The 13779-nt window shown below is 41.1% G+C and overlaps 1 protein-coding gene across 1 annotated transcript in view; it reads left to right on the top strand.

Annotated features, from left to right (window-relative positions):
* The window catches only part of RNF166 (ring finger protein 166), a 168376-nt gene that overhangs the window by 89674 nt on the left and 64923 nt on the right, over positions 1-13779 (top strand). Inside the window, exons 3-4 of the mRNA XM_078669372.1 lie at positions 5279-5391; positions 5902-6016. Of these exons, the coding sequence (XP_078525498.1) occupies positions 5279-5391; positions 5902-6016 (228 nt within the window). The remainder of the gene's footprint in view (positions 1-5278; positions 5392-5901; positions 6017-13779) is intronic.

The raw sequence follows: 13779 nt of genomic DNA, 5'->3' as shown, positions 1-13779 counted from the left end.
ACCACTCAATCTACTTCAGCTACCTTCATAGCATCTTTTTTTATCTTCTACAAAGCCCCTTCATAACGACATAACCAGGCATAGAATTTACCTCTCTGAGACAAAGCACTGGGGAGGCAAATCTTTTTGCCCAGATAATGCATCCTGCTGCGTTCCTTCTCTGCCTGTCGAGAAAATGTGGTTGACAAATATGCTTACCTTTTTGGAAGCAAAAATGAATTACTGAATCCTACAGCATCTTTATTTCGCAAACCATGAGTCCTTTCGAGGTGCTTTATATTTTGTTTCGCTTGTGAAGGAAGAGACACACATGTAAAGCAGAAAAACACTCCGGGGATAAAGCAAGGCCACACCAGCTGGGTCGAGTGCACGGTTGAATATAAGAGTTGAGTTAAAAAACGAAGAGGCGGTCAGCTAAAAGCAAAACGCTGTCGGGGAGAGATTTATATCATCCAAGCACCGGCAGCGCATTAGCAAAATTCACGAACTTGATAAAAATAAAGAATAGTGAAAGAGAGGAAACCTGAATTAACACGAAGATGACTCCCGGCCCCAGATGACCTTTAACCCAAGATGGATTACGAATAGCCCTAGTCCTGAAGAGGCCAGAATTGATTGGCTGAAACGCGTCGACTTTAAAGAGACACCAGATATAAAAAAACAAAAAAACAACAACAAAAAACTTGATTAATTTAAATAATTTGTTGGGGGATTTAAAAAGATACTGGGTTTGAATAATATATACCTGTTGTTCCCTCACATAAGTCTGTTAGATCTCTGTAGGAATGTCTTGTTTATTTTTTCAGTGAGACATCCTAAATTAGAAACGAAGGGCTTTTCTTGTGTATATATAAAGAATATATGTATATACAAATGTGTTTGAAATTGAAAATGAAATATATAAAGTAAAAAATCTTTTCATTTGATAAAATAAAAAATCATTTCGTGAAATTCTATGGCGTGGTGTGGTTCATGACGAGACATGAGATTGTATGAAAAATATATAAATTGTGGTCATAGTAATATGAATACTAAATAGGGGATACTTTGTCCTTATTTCCTATTGCTACAACTAAGAATATAAACCATAGAACCAGGGTACCAGTTCCTTATAATTTTAGTCTTCTTTACCCAGGTACCTTTTGGGTTAATGGGTTCCCCCTGTCATTCATAAAGAATTATATTTTGTTTCTGGCATCTGTCAGCAAGACCTTGTAGAGGTTGTGCTCAAGAAAACCCCTATAACAGGCTCCAACAAACCTACTACCAAAAAAAAAGTAGGTTAAAGAGCTAATGTGGGCTTCAAAGTCGCAAATTACAGATACAGTAACTCTCACAGTCAATAACAAAACTCAGTAGCTCTCCAGCAATTCAGGATATTTTCGCAAAAAAATTCAAATCATCTTGTGAATGTGGTTTCTGTGACACCATTTGACTGAAAGAAATTCAGCCTCATAATTCAACTGTGAAAACATGTCATACCCATTTGAGCTGGTTCAACAAGTCGGTATCTGACCTCTAGAAGTCAGTCCAGTGCGTTCTTTCCTATGTGTTTCTCCTTCCTTGAAAGTGAAATGGGCACCAGGTGAGGTCTTTCTCTTGTATGTGCTACCAGTGGGTAATTTTGAAGGTCTAGGCCTGCAAGGAGTTCGGGGCGACATTCAGCCAGTCACTGCAAGATGTTTTATGGTCGCTGTGAAGCTGTTGGAGTGGCTGCAGAATTGGAGACCCTGACATGGTATCTCCTCAACCTCCGACTAGATGCTGATGAGTGGCCTAATGGTGAATGTCTAATGATAGAGTGACTTGATCTTGAAAGAGACTGATATTGTGGGACCACTCGATATCCATAGTAATCCAGAAGCGTATCTTGAGTTTGATTCAAAACTATTGCTAGACCTTAGTGTGACATTACGCTTGAGAAAAGGTCGAGGTAGTATCAATATTTATACATTTTAGCACATAATACACCACAGCAAAATTTCTTGATTTGTTCGCCAAGAGCATGGATTTATTCTACCGAATGGCACATTCGTTAGATCCTTTTCAATTCAAAACGTAAATGCTGTTTCATGTATTCACTTGAATATATTGCGATGAGGGGTAGTAGATCTCCCAATTTTTATTGCTAGCAGAGAAACGGAACGAATCTCATATTCTCCATGTTCCCGGATGACAGGGCAACCAGGAACGGGGAGAATATGAGATTCGTTCCGTTTCTCTGCTAGCAATAGAAATAATTGTTATTGTGTTTGTCACAACACCTTTACCCTGTCCCTCACCTATCCAATCACTCCCATTCTTCCCATCAAACCTTCCTTCTATCACACCGTGAGTACTGTAAATATCACACGTATTCAAAGTATATGCAAGTGTATACATGAAGTAAGGTAAATGTTTTGATTTGAAAAGGATTTAATGAATGTACACGCAAATGAAATATATTCAAGTGAATACATGAAACAACATTTATGTTTTGAATTGAAAAGCATCTAACGAATGTGCCATTCAGTAGAATAAATCCATGCTCTTGGCGAACAAATCAAGAAATATTGCTGTGGTGTATTATGTGCTAAAATTTATAAATATTGATACTACCTCGACCTTTTCTCAAGCGTAATGTTATGATAACCCAGGTCGGGTAGTTTTATTTGGGTTAACCCCATTAAAACTTAACAGACCTTAGTGTGAGTTACACATTTGATGCAGATGTTGAGGTATGTGTAAACTCTGAGAGAAACAAGAGGGTATCTCAGGATGCGTCATCTAAAAGCAAGTGCAAAAATGATACTTCATTTGTGTTTTTTGAAGGAGGTTTGTATCTGAGCTAGAACATTAGTCCTCAGATACCTTTACAGTGGTGCCTTAAGAAAGAACATGGAAATTAATGTTCACACCAGCAGTGGGGCTTCTTATTTCCTATCAGCTAAGGGATTTTTATTTTATTGCCTGGCAGTGTTAAAAACCAGCAGTATAATGGAGGTCACACACCTAATTTAGGCATCATTTCTGCCTTAAAGATTCAGTTTGCTGTCTATGTAGTGTGATGTTTAGTTGCTTGTAAAACACAGTTTGTGGGATTAAATAGATGTGTGGCAATTATTATGTCAGTTGTTAATGATGATTCTCTGGAGAGACAACAGACCTTCTAAGGCAGGGACTAGGTTAACTAATCAAGCCCCACACATGTTCTTAAGTGCTCTTGGTGGAGGAGCCCTTGCACGGTCACACCGTATGTTCAGGCTAGATTGGCACTCTGTATATGCTTATGTATTCTCTGTGTGTGTGTATATACATATATACATGAAAGTGGTTAGTAGCATACAGCGCCGACAGACAAGACGTGTCGGACCTCCTTTATGTCTGTTTTAAATCCAAGATAACCTTGCTTTATCTTAATGTTAATAAGGTGGTACCTCTTTCCTCGTTACATTTCTTACCATATTATTTCGCTACTGTGGCTTCTTGAAGGTTTATATGTACATTTTCTGTATAAGGTGCAAAGAGAGATCTGGTCCTAGGTTAATTAAGATTAGACTGTGGTCACCTTTAGTTATTTAAAATGACCCATTCTGACTGTTTACAATAAAGGTATATTTTACCATTTCAGTTTACACTTGTTTCCAGTCTATTTACCATAAACAAGAATTAATATTCTAATTCTTAAAGATTTATGACCAGTTGATTCAAATTTTGTTTTTTAAACATATTACTTAACATGGTCTTGCACATGTGCTGGCATAGGCGGCAAGTAGCTTTATTTATTTTTCAAACTGAGTGAACTGTTTTCTAGCCTTAGATAACAAATTCTATTTTTTCAGAACAATTCTAAAGCCTGCTGAACATAGTACTCTTACAAAACCGTTTTTATGGCCTATTTTGTAGTTTAATACAAAGCACAATGTACTAAAATTGGATAATCTCCTACTTGCCCTTTATGTCACTTTTCAACAGACTGTGGCTAGAATGAATATCTATGAAGAATTCATGAATCATTCCCAATTGTGAAGTAGGTACAATAACCCCCTCAAAGAATTATGCTGGCATGTCTTTTCACCCCCTTTAATGGCCAGTATGATAGTTGGTCTGCTATACAACGAAGCTTTCATAAGGAGACATTTGAACAGTCAAATGCAAAGTGCAATCTTTCAATCTCTTCTGATAAAACTTACCAACAAGAGTCATTCAGGTATGGACTTAAAACCTAGGCCCCCCACAGTCCTGTCAGTGCATTCCCTCTAACACATTGCTAGGATGTCACTAACATCTGTTCTCTAGGTGTCACAATTGTGGCTTGTTTCAAGAAGCAGAAATTAGGCAGTCACCCAGCCACAAGCAACAAGTATGTGGTCAACAGTCGAGACAAAATGTGGTCGTTATGTGATTCAGTTCATTGTAAACCATTGTAGGTAATGTATCCAGGTCTTTAAAATTCGAATCAAGGCAACTCAAAAGGCAAAGCACCTTAACTGACCTAGTCTCAGGAAAAGGGGAACTCTGAGATGTAAAGCAAAGACTTCACATTTGAAGAAGATATCTGAAAACAAAGACACCTATCCAGAATTGAACGACTGGTCAGTTAAAATAGCCCTTTCCCCCAGAAGAAGACTGCGTGGGGGCAAACATAAGGGTAGTAACTGCTGCCCTGCAGTGGTTGAGGGTCCCCTTGTGAATGAGCTGCTCCCCCATTGTGCAAACTGCAGCAGACATTTGCCTGGGAGTCCAGAAAAAAAGATATCTCAATGTTGCTCCAATCAAAACATGACTGCTCAAAATTCATAGTTGAACTTTGTAAGACCAGAACTGGGGATAACCTAATTTTTTATATCTGCCTTCCATATCTTTTTCAAATGAATCACTATTCAGAGACTGTGTTGTGGTGAAAGTTTGCAAAAAATCTGGCATACAGGTCCACATCACCTCCATTGTAGATAGATCATGGTCTGAAGATTCAATTCTGCAGTCTTTCTGACCACACAGCTACTTAATGTAGATTGTGTAGCCTTGTAGAATATGTGTACACATAGAATGGAAATGTGGTCCAGAGATTGATTTGTGAGCTGTGTGTGGAACCAGAAGACCTGTTACAGCTTACACGTTTGACTGCTCTTGACCAAAATGTGTGGTACAGAGCAGACCACTTTCTCCTTGTACCTCTTTTTCTTTCTCTGCTAAAATGAGCATTTGGAATTATTTAACCCTTGTAGAAAGCACTTGACATAAAAGATGTACCCTTGTGTTATCTGATTTGATTGTTCTGTTTTTGCTTTTGTTGCAGGTGACCCTAGCAAAGATGAGGTCTCACATCTCTTCTTGTTCCAAGGTCCAGGAACAAATGGCAAATTGCCCTAAGTTTGTGCCTGTTGTACCTACTTCCCAGCCAATACCCAGGTATGCAAATACAAGGCAGACCTGTTTTCAAAGCTGAGTGTTACTGGTGCATTTTTCGCACTGTGATCAAAAGGAGAAACACAAGCATACGTTTGAGAAATGTTTATCTACTCTATTATTCACTTACTTGCTCTCTGCTTCAGTTTGCCTGTGCTCTAAACCACATAAGATGAAACTATAAGCAACTTCACTATTAGAACCTCTCAACATTTCTGAGTAATGTTGGCTAGAATAATAGATAAAATAGTATTCACATCCTTTTCACGGTCAAGATAAAATACATACATAAAATAAATGGAAAAACTGAATCTGCATATGACCCGTGGCCTGTGATGGGAACGTACATCTAACTTGAACAATACAAAGAGCGCCTCAGTCAATTTTCTATCCCTTTTCTACATTTAAAAATGTTGACGACCAGATTGGTATGGAATTGAGGATTGTTCAATCTTTTTGAATAAGGGCTGCATGTTGTCAGCGTTTTGAAAAAAGTATTTATTTATTTCATAGTAACATCCCAAATCGTTCCACATTTGTTTGCCCATATTGCGGAGCTCGGAACCTGGATCAGCAAGAATTAGTTAAGCACTGCATGGAGAACCATCGCAATGATCCCAACAAAGTGGTGAGTCTTATGGTGGTGGATTTTATATTCCTTTAAAATTATCCCAATTCTAAGCCATTGTTTCCCCAATGAGGAGCATTAATTGACAGTCTCAGTGTGTGTGTGTGTGTATAGATATATCTTGAGTGAGCAAGGACATAGCCCCGTGTCCGAAACGCGTCTGAGGCATGCACCGTTCCACTATTATAATATAAAATAAAATAACATTTGAGTCCGTGTTCCTGTTTGTGCGAGGAGGCACTTGGGAAGCGTGGAGTTGATATATGTGTGTGTATATATATATATATATATATATATATATATATATATATATATATATATATATATATATAATATAGAGAGAGATAATCATTTCTAGATACATTAGCAGGTTTATATCCTACAGACATAGTAACTGGGCTAATTTTCACATTGCTAGGCTTATCAGTGCAGTCATAGATTGTAAAATAGTAAACACTCATTTAACAAGCAACAACCTTCATAGGATGTTATTGTAGTTCAAGTTTGAACAGGTTAGTGTGAAATTTGCATAATAACCATGACGCCATCAACGGATTTCCACAATTCAGGTGTAAATTCTAAAGGTGTTATTTGCTCTTGCACCTTACGTGACCGGAAAGCTAAATTGCTATAGCAATAATGTTACTCCTAAAGGTAGCGTTGGAGTAGGAATCTGCCCTGGGTTGGTGCAACCGTTGGTTAATATCAAACTAAATCTAATTGTATAAACTAATTTCTTAACAATATTTGTGACACCTTATACTGTTTAGACTTGCATGCAATGCATTTTATTCAGTGTAAGTATATGTAACATATTGTGAAAGACTTCCAAAAAAGTTATAGATTTGTAGCTAGGGGGTGACTTGAAGGAGCTCTTTTGCCCTGCCGAGAAGGCACTATTTGTACCTTTACCCAGTATTTCCCCTGTATGTGGCATGCTGACTCCCTGGATTAAAAGCCTGTTTTCTACTCACAAGGTGTTCCACACCCTTCCTAAAAAGCGAAATGATTTTCCAAGTAATCAGATTGGTTGAAATGCCTTGTTAAAGTGACATGAACCAGAACCACATAATGTACCAATATTTGGGACATCTTCAGCTTTCTTTGTCTTCCATTATGTACTGTTCAGGAGGACCTCAGTATTTCTGAAAAGGTCAAAATCTGAATGCCACTGCAGGACCTTGAATACTACTGTGAACTGGAGGGAAAGTAATTGTAGATCATAGGAACAGGTGGTAACCGTTGTGGAGAGGTGTGGCTCACTGGTTAGAGGCGGCAGACCTGAAAGCAGAGAACGGCCTGGGACCAGGGTTCAATTCCCGACGCGGCAGGGTCTTGGACCAGGGTCAACGGACTTGATAATTCTTGCCTCAGTGCCTACTCTAACCAAGGAACACACTCGGTAACTCTGGGCATTAAGCTTGCCTCATCTCTACAACGGCCCCCCACAGACGCCAGGGATGCCTGGTTTCACCCTGGAGATACCCAGAAAGGGAGCATCTCACAGGGAAAACCAGGACGGGTTCCCCAGCGGTCTACAGCGCCAGGACACTCGGGTAGAGTAACAGTGCGCTTTACAAGTATCCCACATTTACATTTACATTTAACCGTGTAAGAAATCATAGCGGGGAATTTGTATTAAAGATAGTAATTGTATTTAGTTTGAATATTCCCCCATGCTTGAAGTTACATTTGTTGGAAATCACTCCTTTTCAGTTCTACCCAGGCTGCCTTTGAGTGTATGCAAGACATGATGAGCAAAGCCAGAACAGCATTAGTTTCCCTATAATGTCGGCATAGGAAGATGTGCAGTGTGTTGAAGGTTTCTCTTGAAAAATAACTATAACTATGAAAGAACTATGAAAGAAGAAATAAATGGCATGCACATCCAATCTGGGAGTGAAGAGGTAGGTGAATGCTGCCAGGGGTTTCATCTAAGGAGAGGGATGCTTAGCTAGAACACCTTCAAGACCATGATGATGAGCCGGGGACCATAATTAAATGTCTAGAAAATGAGCAAAAGATTTTTTTGTTAAAATGCGATATAGTTTATTGGGTAATAGCATCTAAATGAGTAATTAAGTCCCTTAGTTGAAAGTTAAAATCAACAAGGCAAAGAACCCAACAAAATAATTATGTTCAGCCTCATTTGCCAGACCAATCACCATTCTTTCAGCAGCAACACTCTTGAAACTTGCCTAATATTGAACCTCCAAAACTTCAGTGACATTAACAAAACAGAAGCACGGTAGTCCGGAAAAAGGCCTTTTCATGCTGGACTGAGAGCAATCATAACATAAAGACATCGACCCAAAGAACCCATTTTGTGCTAAAAGTGTTTAACTGAAAATGGCACAAATTATAGAAACCATATTGGATAAGTTGTTTCTGGGACGGATGGCCATCCCTTCAATCCTTTGGGACTAGGTCCCATGTTCACCATAGATGATATTGTCAGTCTCCACCAATATACAGGAAAGCGGATGTGAATTATGAAGGCATGTTACACTATGATATAGGGCTACACAACATATCTTTTTAGAAATTAACTTTCAAGACTTTAAAAAAAATCTTGCCGAATGGGAAAGAGTGTTTCCCTTGAAGACAGTCCAGCTTTGATGCCTTTTTCATAGAGTGCCGGTAATAGATGTGTTTTGCTAGTAATAATGCAGACATAGATGTTTTAGTGGGAAACCTGATACCATCCCAAACATGTAATATATCTTACAATTGTTGTATAATTTTACAAAGCCAGTAAGGGACATTTCTAACATACGAGCCATCATCCACCCATAGGTGCCAGAACCATGGAAAATCACTCACCAAAGGAAGGAACCCAAGTTCAGAGATGGCTGCCCTGGTATGAGCTTGCTTACAACAATTTCTCTGCGAAACACTGCTAACAATTTTCCACCGGAATAAAAAATGTACAGGAGCGGCATCAAAGTCTCTATGCAAACCGCCAGCTGCCCACTAGATATAATAGGCAGCAACTTGGCTGCCCCTGCTTCATATGGAGTTCCAAAAGCTCTCCCAATGTAAGTTTGATCTTTGCAGTTGGAATCCTGGATTGCTCCAAAATTATTGGAGGAATGGCCCCATATAGGAAAGAGTCACTGCCTAACAGGACTGCAGACTCCTTATTGTTCCTGTCTGGGGAGTAGCTAGGGTGACTGCAATGCGCTTTGGGACTGAACACTTAGGCAAGGTGATTCAGCAAATTTAGAGGGGTGCCTCATGAGGGTGCCTGAATTTGCTGCTAGAAGATAGCCTTTTCTATATGAACAGGAGAACCGGTGCATAAACTTCTTTAAAGCATCAGTAGCACTGCAAACATTTTTTTAGAGTAATAGTGAAAGCTACAGTAGTGGCCCAACTCCATTCTCTGCAATGAACAACAGATCATTCTTAAGACGGGGTGAAATCTTTTTCAAAAAGTGCACCATCCAATGAAAGCATGGTCAATGAGAAGATAGGTCAACAAAAAACAAAAGCTTTTCCCTGTGAACGTTTCACGTTCTTGAGGGATAACTCACCATTTTAACATTTTTCTATACATCGGCTGTCTTTATAATTTAGAATCCCATTTATCGACTTCGTTCTTCATCCTTTACAGATTATGCAGCAAGCTTTTGGTTTTACCCACATACTGTTTTCAGTAGCTTTATTTTCTAAACGTATGTTGGTCTGCAATTTGTTTGTGGTTGATACCATGTAGACGTGAGAGAAGCTTTGTGTTGTGGCTGCCACCTATTCAGTCGTTATGCGGATTGTCTTAACCCTCACTCAACTGAGTTCTAGTTTGAAGGAGCCTTCAGTCCCTCCCAGTCCTCTACTACTTGCATTAGTTACAGCTAGATTTTGCAGAGAAATCATCGCAGAAAGTTTGAATCTTGGTAGGTGTGAGGAATGGTCTGCTACCTGGTAATGACTCAGTCACTGCTCTTGACATAAGTGGTCTTCAGTCAAAGCCCTAAGCACTTCGTTTTTGGAGTCTCCAGAAGCTGAAATAGGTTCAGCTCGTAGACTTGCTCTAAGAACATTTATAAACCTAGGGACATTAGCTCCCCTGTCTATGTGATTTGTCACTTGAAGACTTGCTGGAGGAACAGATATGGGGAGGTTGACTTGGGGTCCTGAACAGAATGTAGTTGAATGTCTGTTTTTGACGGTAGCATAGGCCTTTGAACCACATGCAAGGTCAGTCCAGTGTGTTTTAAATCTGAATCTTGGCTGTAGTGGATTTTTTTCGGGGATAACCTCGCATGGATTTGTTTTGGATATTTAGTGCCACACACTGGCCTCATTGGTCTGTAATATATGAAGTATTTCGGGTAGTTCTTTAGGAAGTGCAGTGTAGATCAAATTACATTGTGAGGGCACCCTCACTAGAGGGAAAATCAGTCCTGAAGAATGCCTATGTTCGAGGCATATGGGCTGCAGATGGTACATTTATGAATAGATCGCCATCTGGTGTTGGGCTCGGATGATTGCACTTGTTTTTCTTCTGGAGAAGTCTTTGTCGTCATCGATGACTCCTCCTCTTGGTGTTAGTGCGCATGGGCATCGGCTCCATCCTTAGATTGTTTTTTTCCGCCATCGGGTTCGGATGAGGATCGAAGCGCTCCGGACCGACTTCGATAAAGAAGGTTATATTCGGCGTGTAACCCTTTCCAATTCGACGGTATTGTTATCGAACGCGACTTCACTTCCATCTCGACGCGTTTCGAAGAACGACGACTACGAGAAGACCAGCTCGACGTAGTCCAGCCCGGAGTCCATGGAAAGGACTCCATTCAAAAAATGTCCAACGTGTGGTGCTAAGTTCCCACACAAGGACCTACACGAGGTGTGCAACCTCTGCTTGTCCCCTGAACACGAATCCAGGGACTGTGAGGCCTGTGCAGCATTTTCCTCAAAATCGACGATTAGAAACCGTCGAGCCCGAAGACACGAGGTATCGAGAATGCAGTCACAAGCAATCCCGGAGCTGTTCGAGGACCAGCACCCAGAAGAGGAGGAAGAGGAGGTCGACGAAGCGGGGTCAGAAGCGGACGAGTCCGACGTCGAGGAAATCGACGTCCAGCAAACCGTGAGTGACGACGTCCCTTTACCAAAGAACAGACCCCGCACGGTGTCGACCCCGCCCTCGAGCCCGGTCAGACAACCGAAAAAAGTTTCCGACGCCCCGCCTTCGGGCCCGGCAACGAAACCGAAACACTCGGTCTCCCATCATGGTGGTTCCGATAAACGACCCACATCGACACCGAAGCTCCATGTCAAGGAAAGCTCGAAGTCGAAACAGTCCATGTCGACACCGAAACACGTTTCGACGTCGAAAACACCCTCGACACCGAGGACATCCTCGACGCCGAAAACATCGGATCCGAATAAAATCTCGGTGCCGAAAATACAAATGGACAGTCAGAAGAAATAACACCTTTCGGACCCGAAAACTGCGGTACCGACACAGGAATATAAAACCGATCCTAAACAAAAGACTCTGTTTATTGATCCACAAACTGGCAAGGTAGTCACAGAACTACCTAAAAAGAGGAAAAATGAACAGTCGGACGAAAAAACTCCTCCGAAGAAGAGAACAATGGGGACAAATACAACTCCCCCCCCATTCTCCACAACCTAGAGACACACCCTCTTCTCCTCTTCCTCACAATAGGCCAACTATTCCTCCCACACGACCATCTACACCTACAACAGATGTAGAAAGTGACACAGGGGAGGGAAAACATCCTGGGGATGATGAAGACACAATCCCAGAGGAGGCAGACCCATGGGAACAGTACAATGTAGGGTCAGATAGCGATAACGACCCTGAATTGTATCCGTCAAAACCTTCACCTCCTGATGATAATACTGGTTTTGCGCAACTCATTAATAGAGCAGCAAAATACCACAAGGTAGAGCTACATGCAGAACCTCAAATAGAGGATTTTTTATTAGAAACACTACCTGCTGCACAAAGAACATCAGGAACACTACCAATGCTTAAGGGCCTTCTCAATCACACATCAGAGATATTCAAAGACCCGGTGAGGGCTAGGGTACTGAACCCAAGAATTGATAAGAAATATAGAGCAGCTCCAAAAGACCCAATATTCATTAAAGGACAAATTCCTCTAGACTCACTAGTGGTCACAAACGCTCGTAAGAGAGCAAACTCTTTATCTACAGGAGAAGCTCCACCTCCTGACAAAGAGTCTAAGCTAATAGATGCCTCTGGCAAGAGAGTAGCATCTCAAGCGGCAAACAGCTGGCTCATAGCTAATACACAAGCACTACTTGCAAGGTATGACAGAGCGCATTATGATGAATTAGAAAAACTCATCACACATCTCCCTAAAGAACATCAAAAGAGGGCAGATCAACTCATACAAGAAGGCAAGTTAATTACTAACACTTCAATCAAGTGCGCCCTAGACGCGGCAGACACGGCAGCAAGATCTTTAAACACAAGCATCATGTTAAGGAGACATGCATGGCTTAGGGTTTCAGGGTTCAAACAAGAGGTACAAACATCATTACTGAACCAACCTTTTGATGAGAAAACACTTTTCGGCACAGGGACAGATGAGGCCTTAGAAAAGATGAAAAAGGATACGGAAACGGCTAAATCAATGGGAGCATTGCAACAGCCGACACAAAGAGGTTCCTTTCGTAGGTCCACCTATAGAGGAGGATCCAAAAATACAGGTACAAGCCAGCAACAAACCTCTTTTACTCCTACATCACCCAGAGGTAATTCTAGAGGTGGTTACAGAGGTAACAACAACAAGGGTAGAGGTCGCGGAAACAACAACAACCACAACTCTCCAACCCCAAAGCAGTGACTTCATACAGCTCCCCCCAGACCATATAACACCGGTCGGGGGACGCCTATCACAGTTCCTACCTGTCTGGGAAAACATCACATCAGACAGGTGGGTGAGACAAATTATCCAACATGGTTATTGCCTAGAACTCACAGCTACCCCACCAAACATCCCCCCCAAACAGCGTCCAATGAAACAAGATCACCTGACACTGTTAAAACAAGAAGTACTATCCCTGCTAGAAAAGCATGCCATAGAGAAGGTTCCACAGCACCAACAAGGAACAGGAATATACTCCCTATACTTCCTAATTCCCAAAAAGGACGGGTCTCTAAGGCCAATACTGGACCTAAGACCTCTCAACGCATACATAAATTTGGAACATTTCCACATGGTCACGCTCCAACAAGTACTTCCTTTACTGAAGAAAGGGGACTTTCTTTCTACACTGGATCTAAAAGACGCTTACTTTCATATCCCGATTCACAAAGCCCACAGGAAATACCTCAGGTTTGTGGTAGAAGGACAACATTATCAGTTCAAGGTCCTTCCGTTTGGTGTCACAACGGCACCAAGAGTGTTCACAAAATGCCTAGCAGTGGTGGCAGCTCACCTAAGAAGACAACAAATACATGTCTTCCCCTACTTGGACGACTGGCTAATAAAAGCCAAGTCACAAGAGGAATGTCTTCAGAACACACAAAAGACAATTCAGCTGCTACACCAGCTAGGGTTCACGGTGAACTACACAAAGTCACACCTGCAACCAAGCAAGGTTCAACAATATCTGGGGGCTACTATAGACACAGAAAAAGCCAAAGTATACCCCAATCCAGTCAGGATCCAAACAATGCTTACAATCATTCAAAGATTCCAACCACAACACTCACTAACAGCAAGGGTGTTCATGCAGCTATTAGGGATGATGTCATC

The sequence above is a fragment of the Lissotriton helveticus genome, chromosome 12 (genome assembly GCF_964261635.1).
Source record: "Lissotriton helveticus chromosome 12, aLisHel1.1, whole genome shotgun sequence".
NCBI lineage: Eukaryota > Metazoa > Chordata > Amphibia > Caudata > Salamandridae > Lissotriton > Lissotriton helveticus.
Note: the sequence above shows the minus strand (reverse complement) of the source record. Positions and strands in the feature narration are given on the sequence as shown.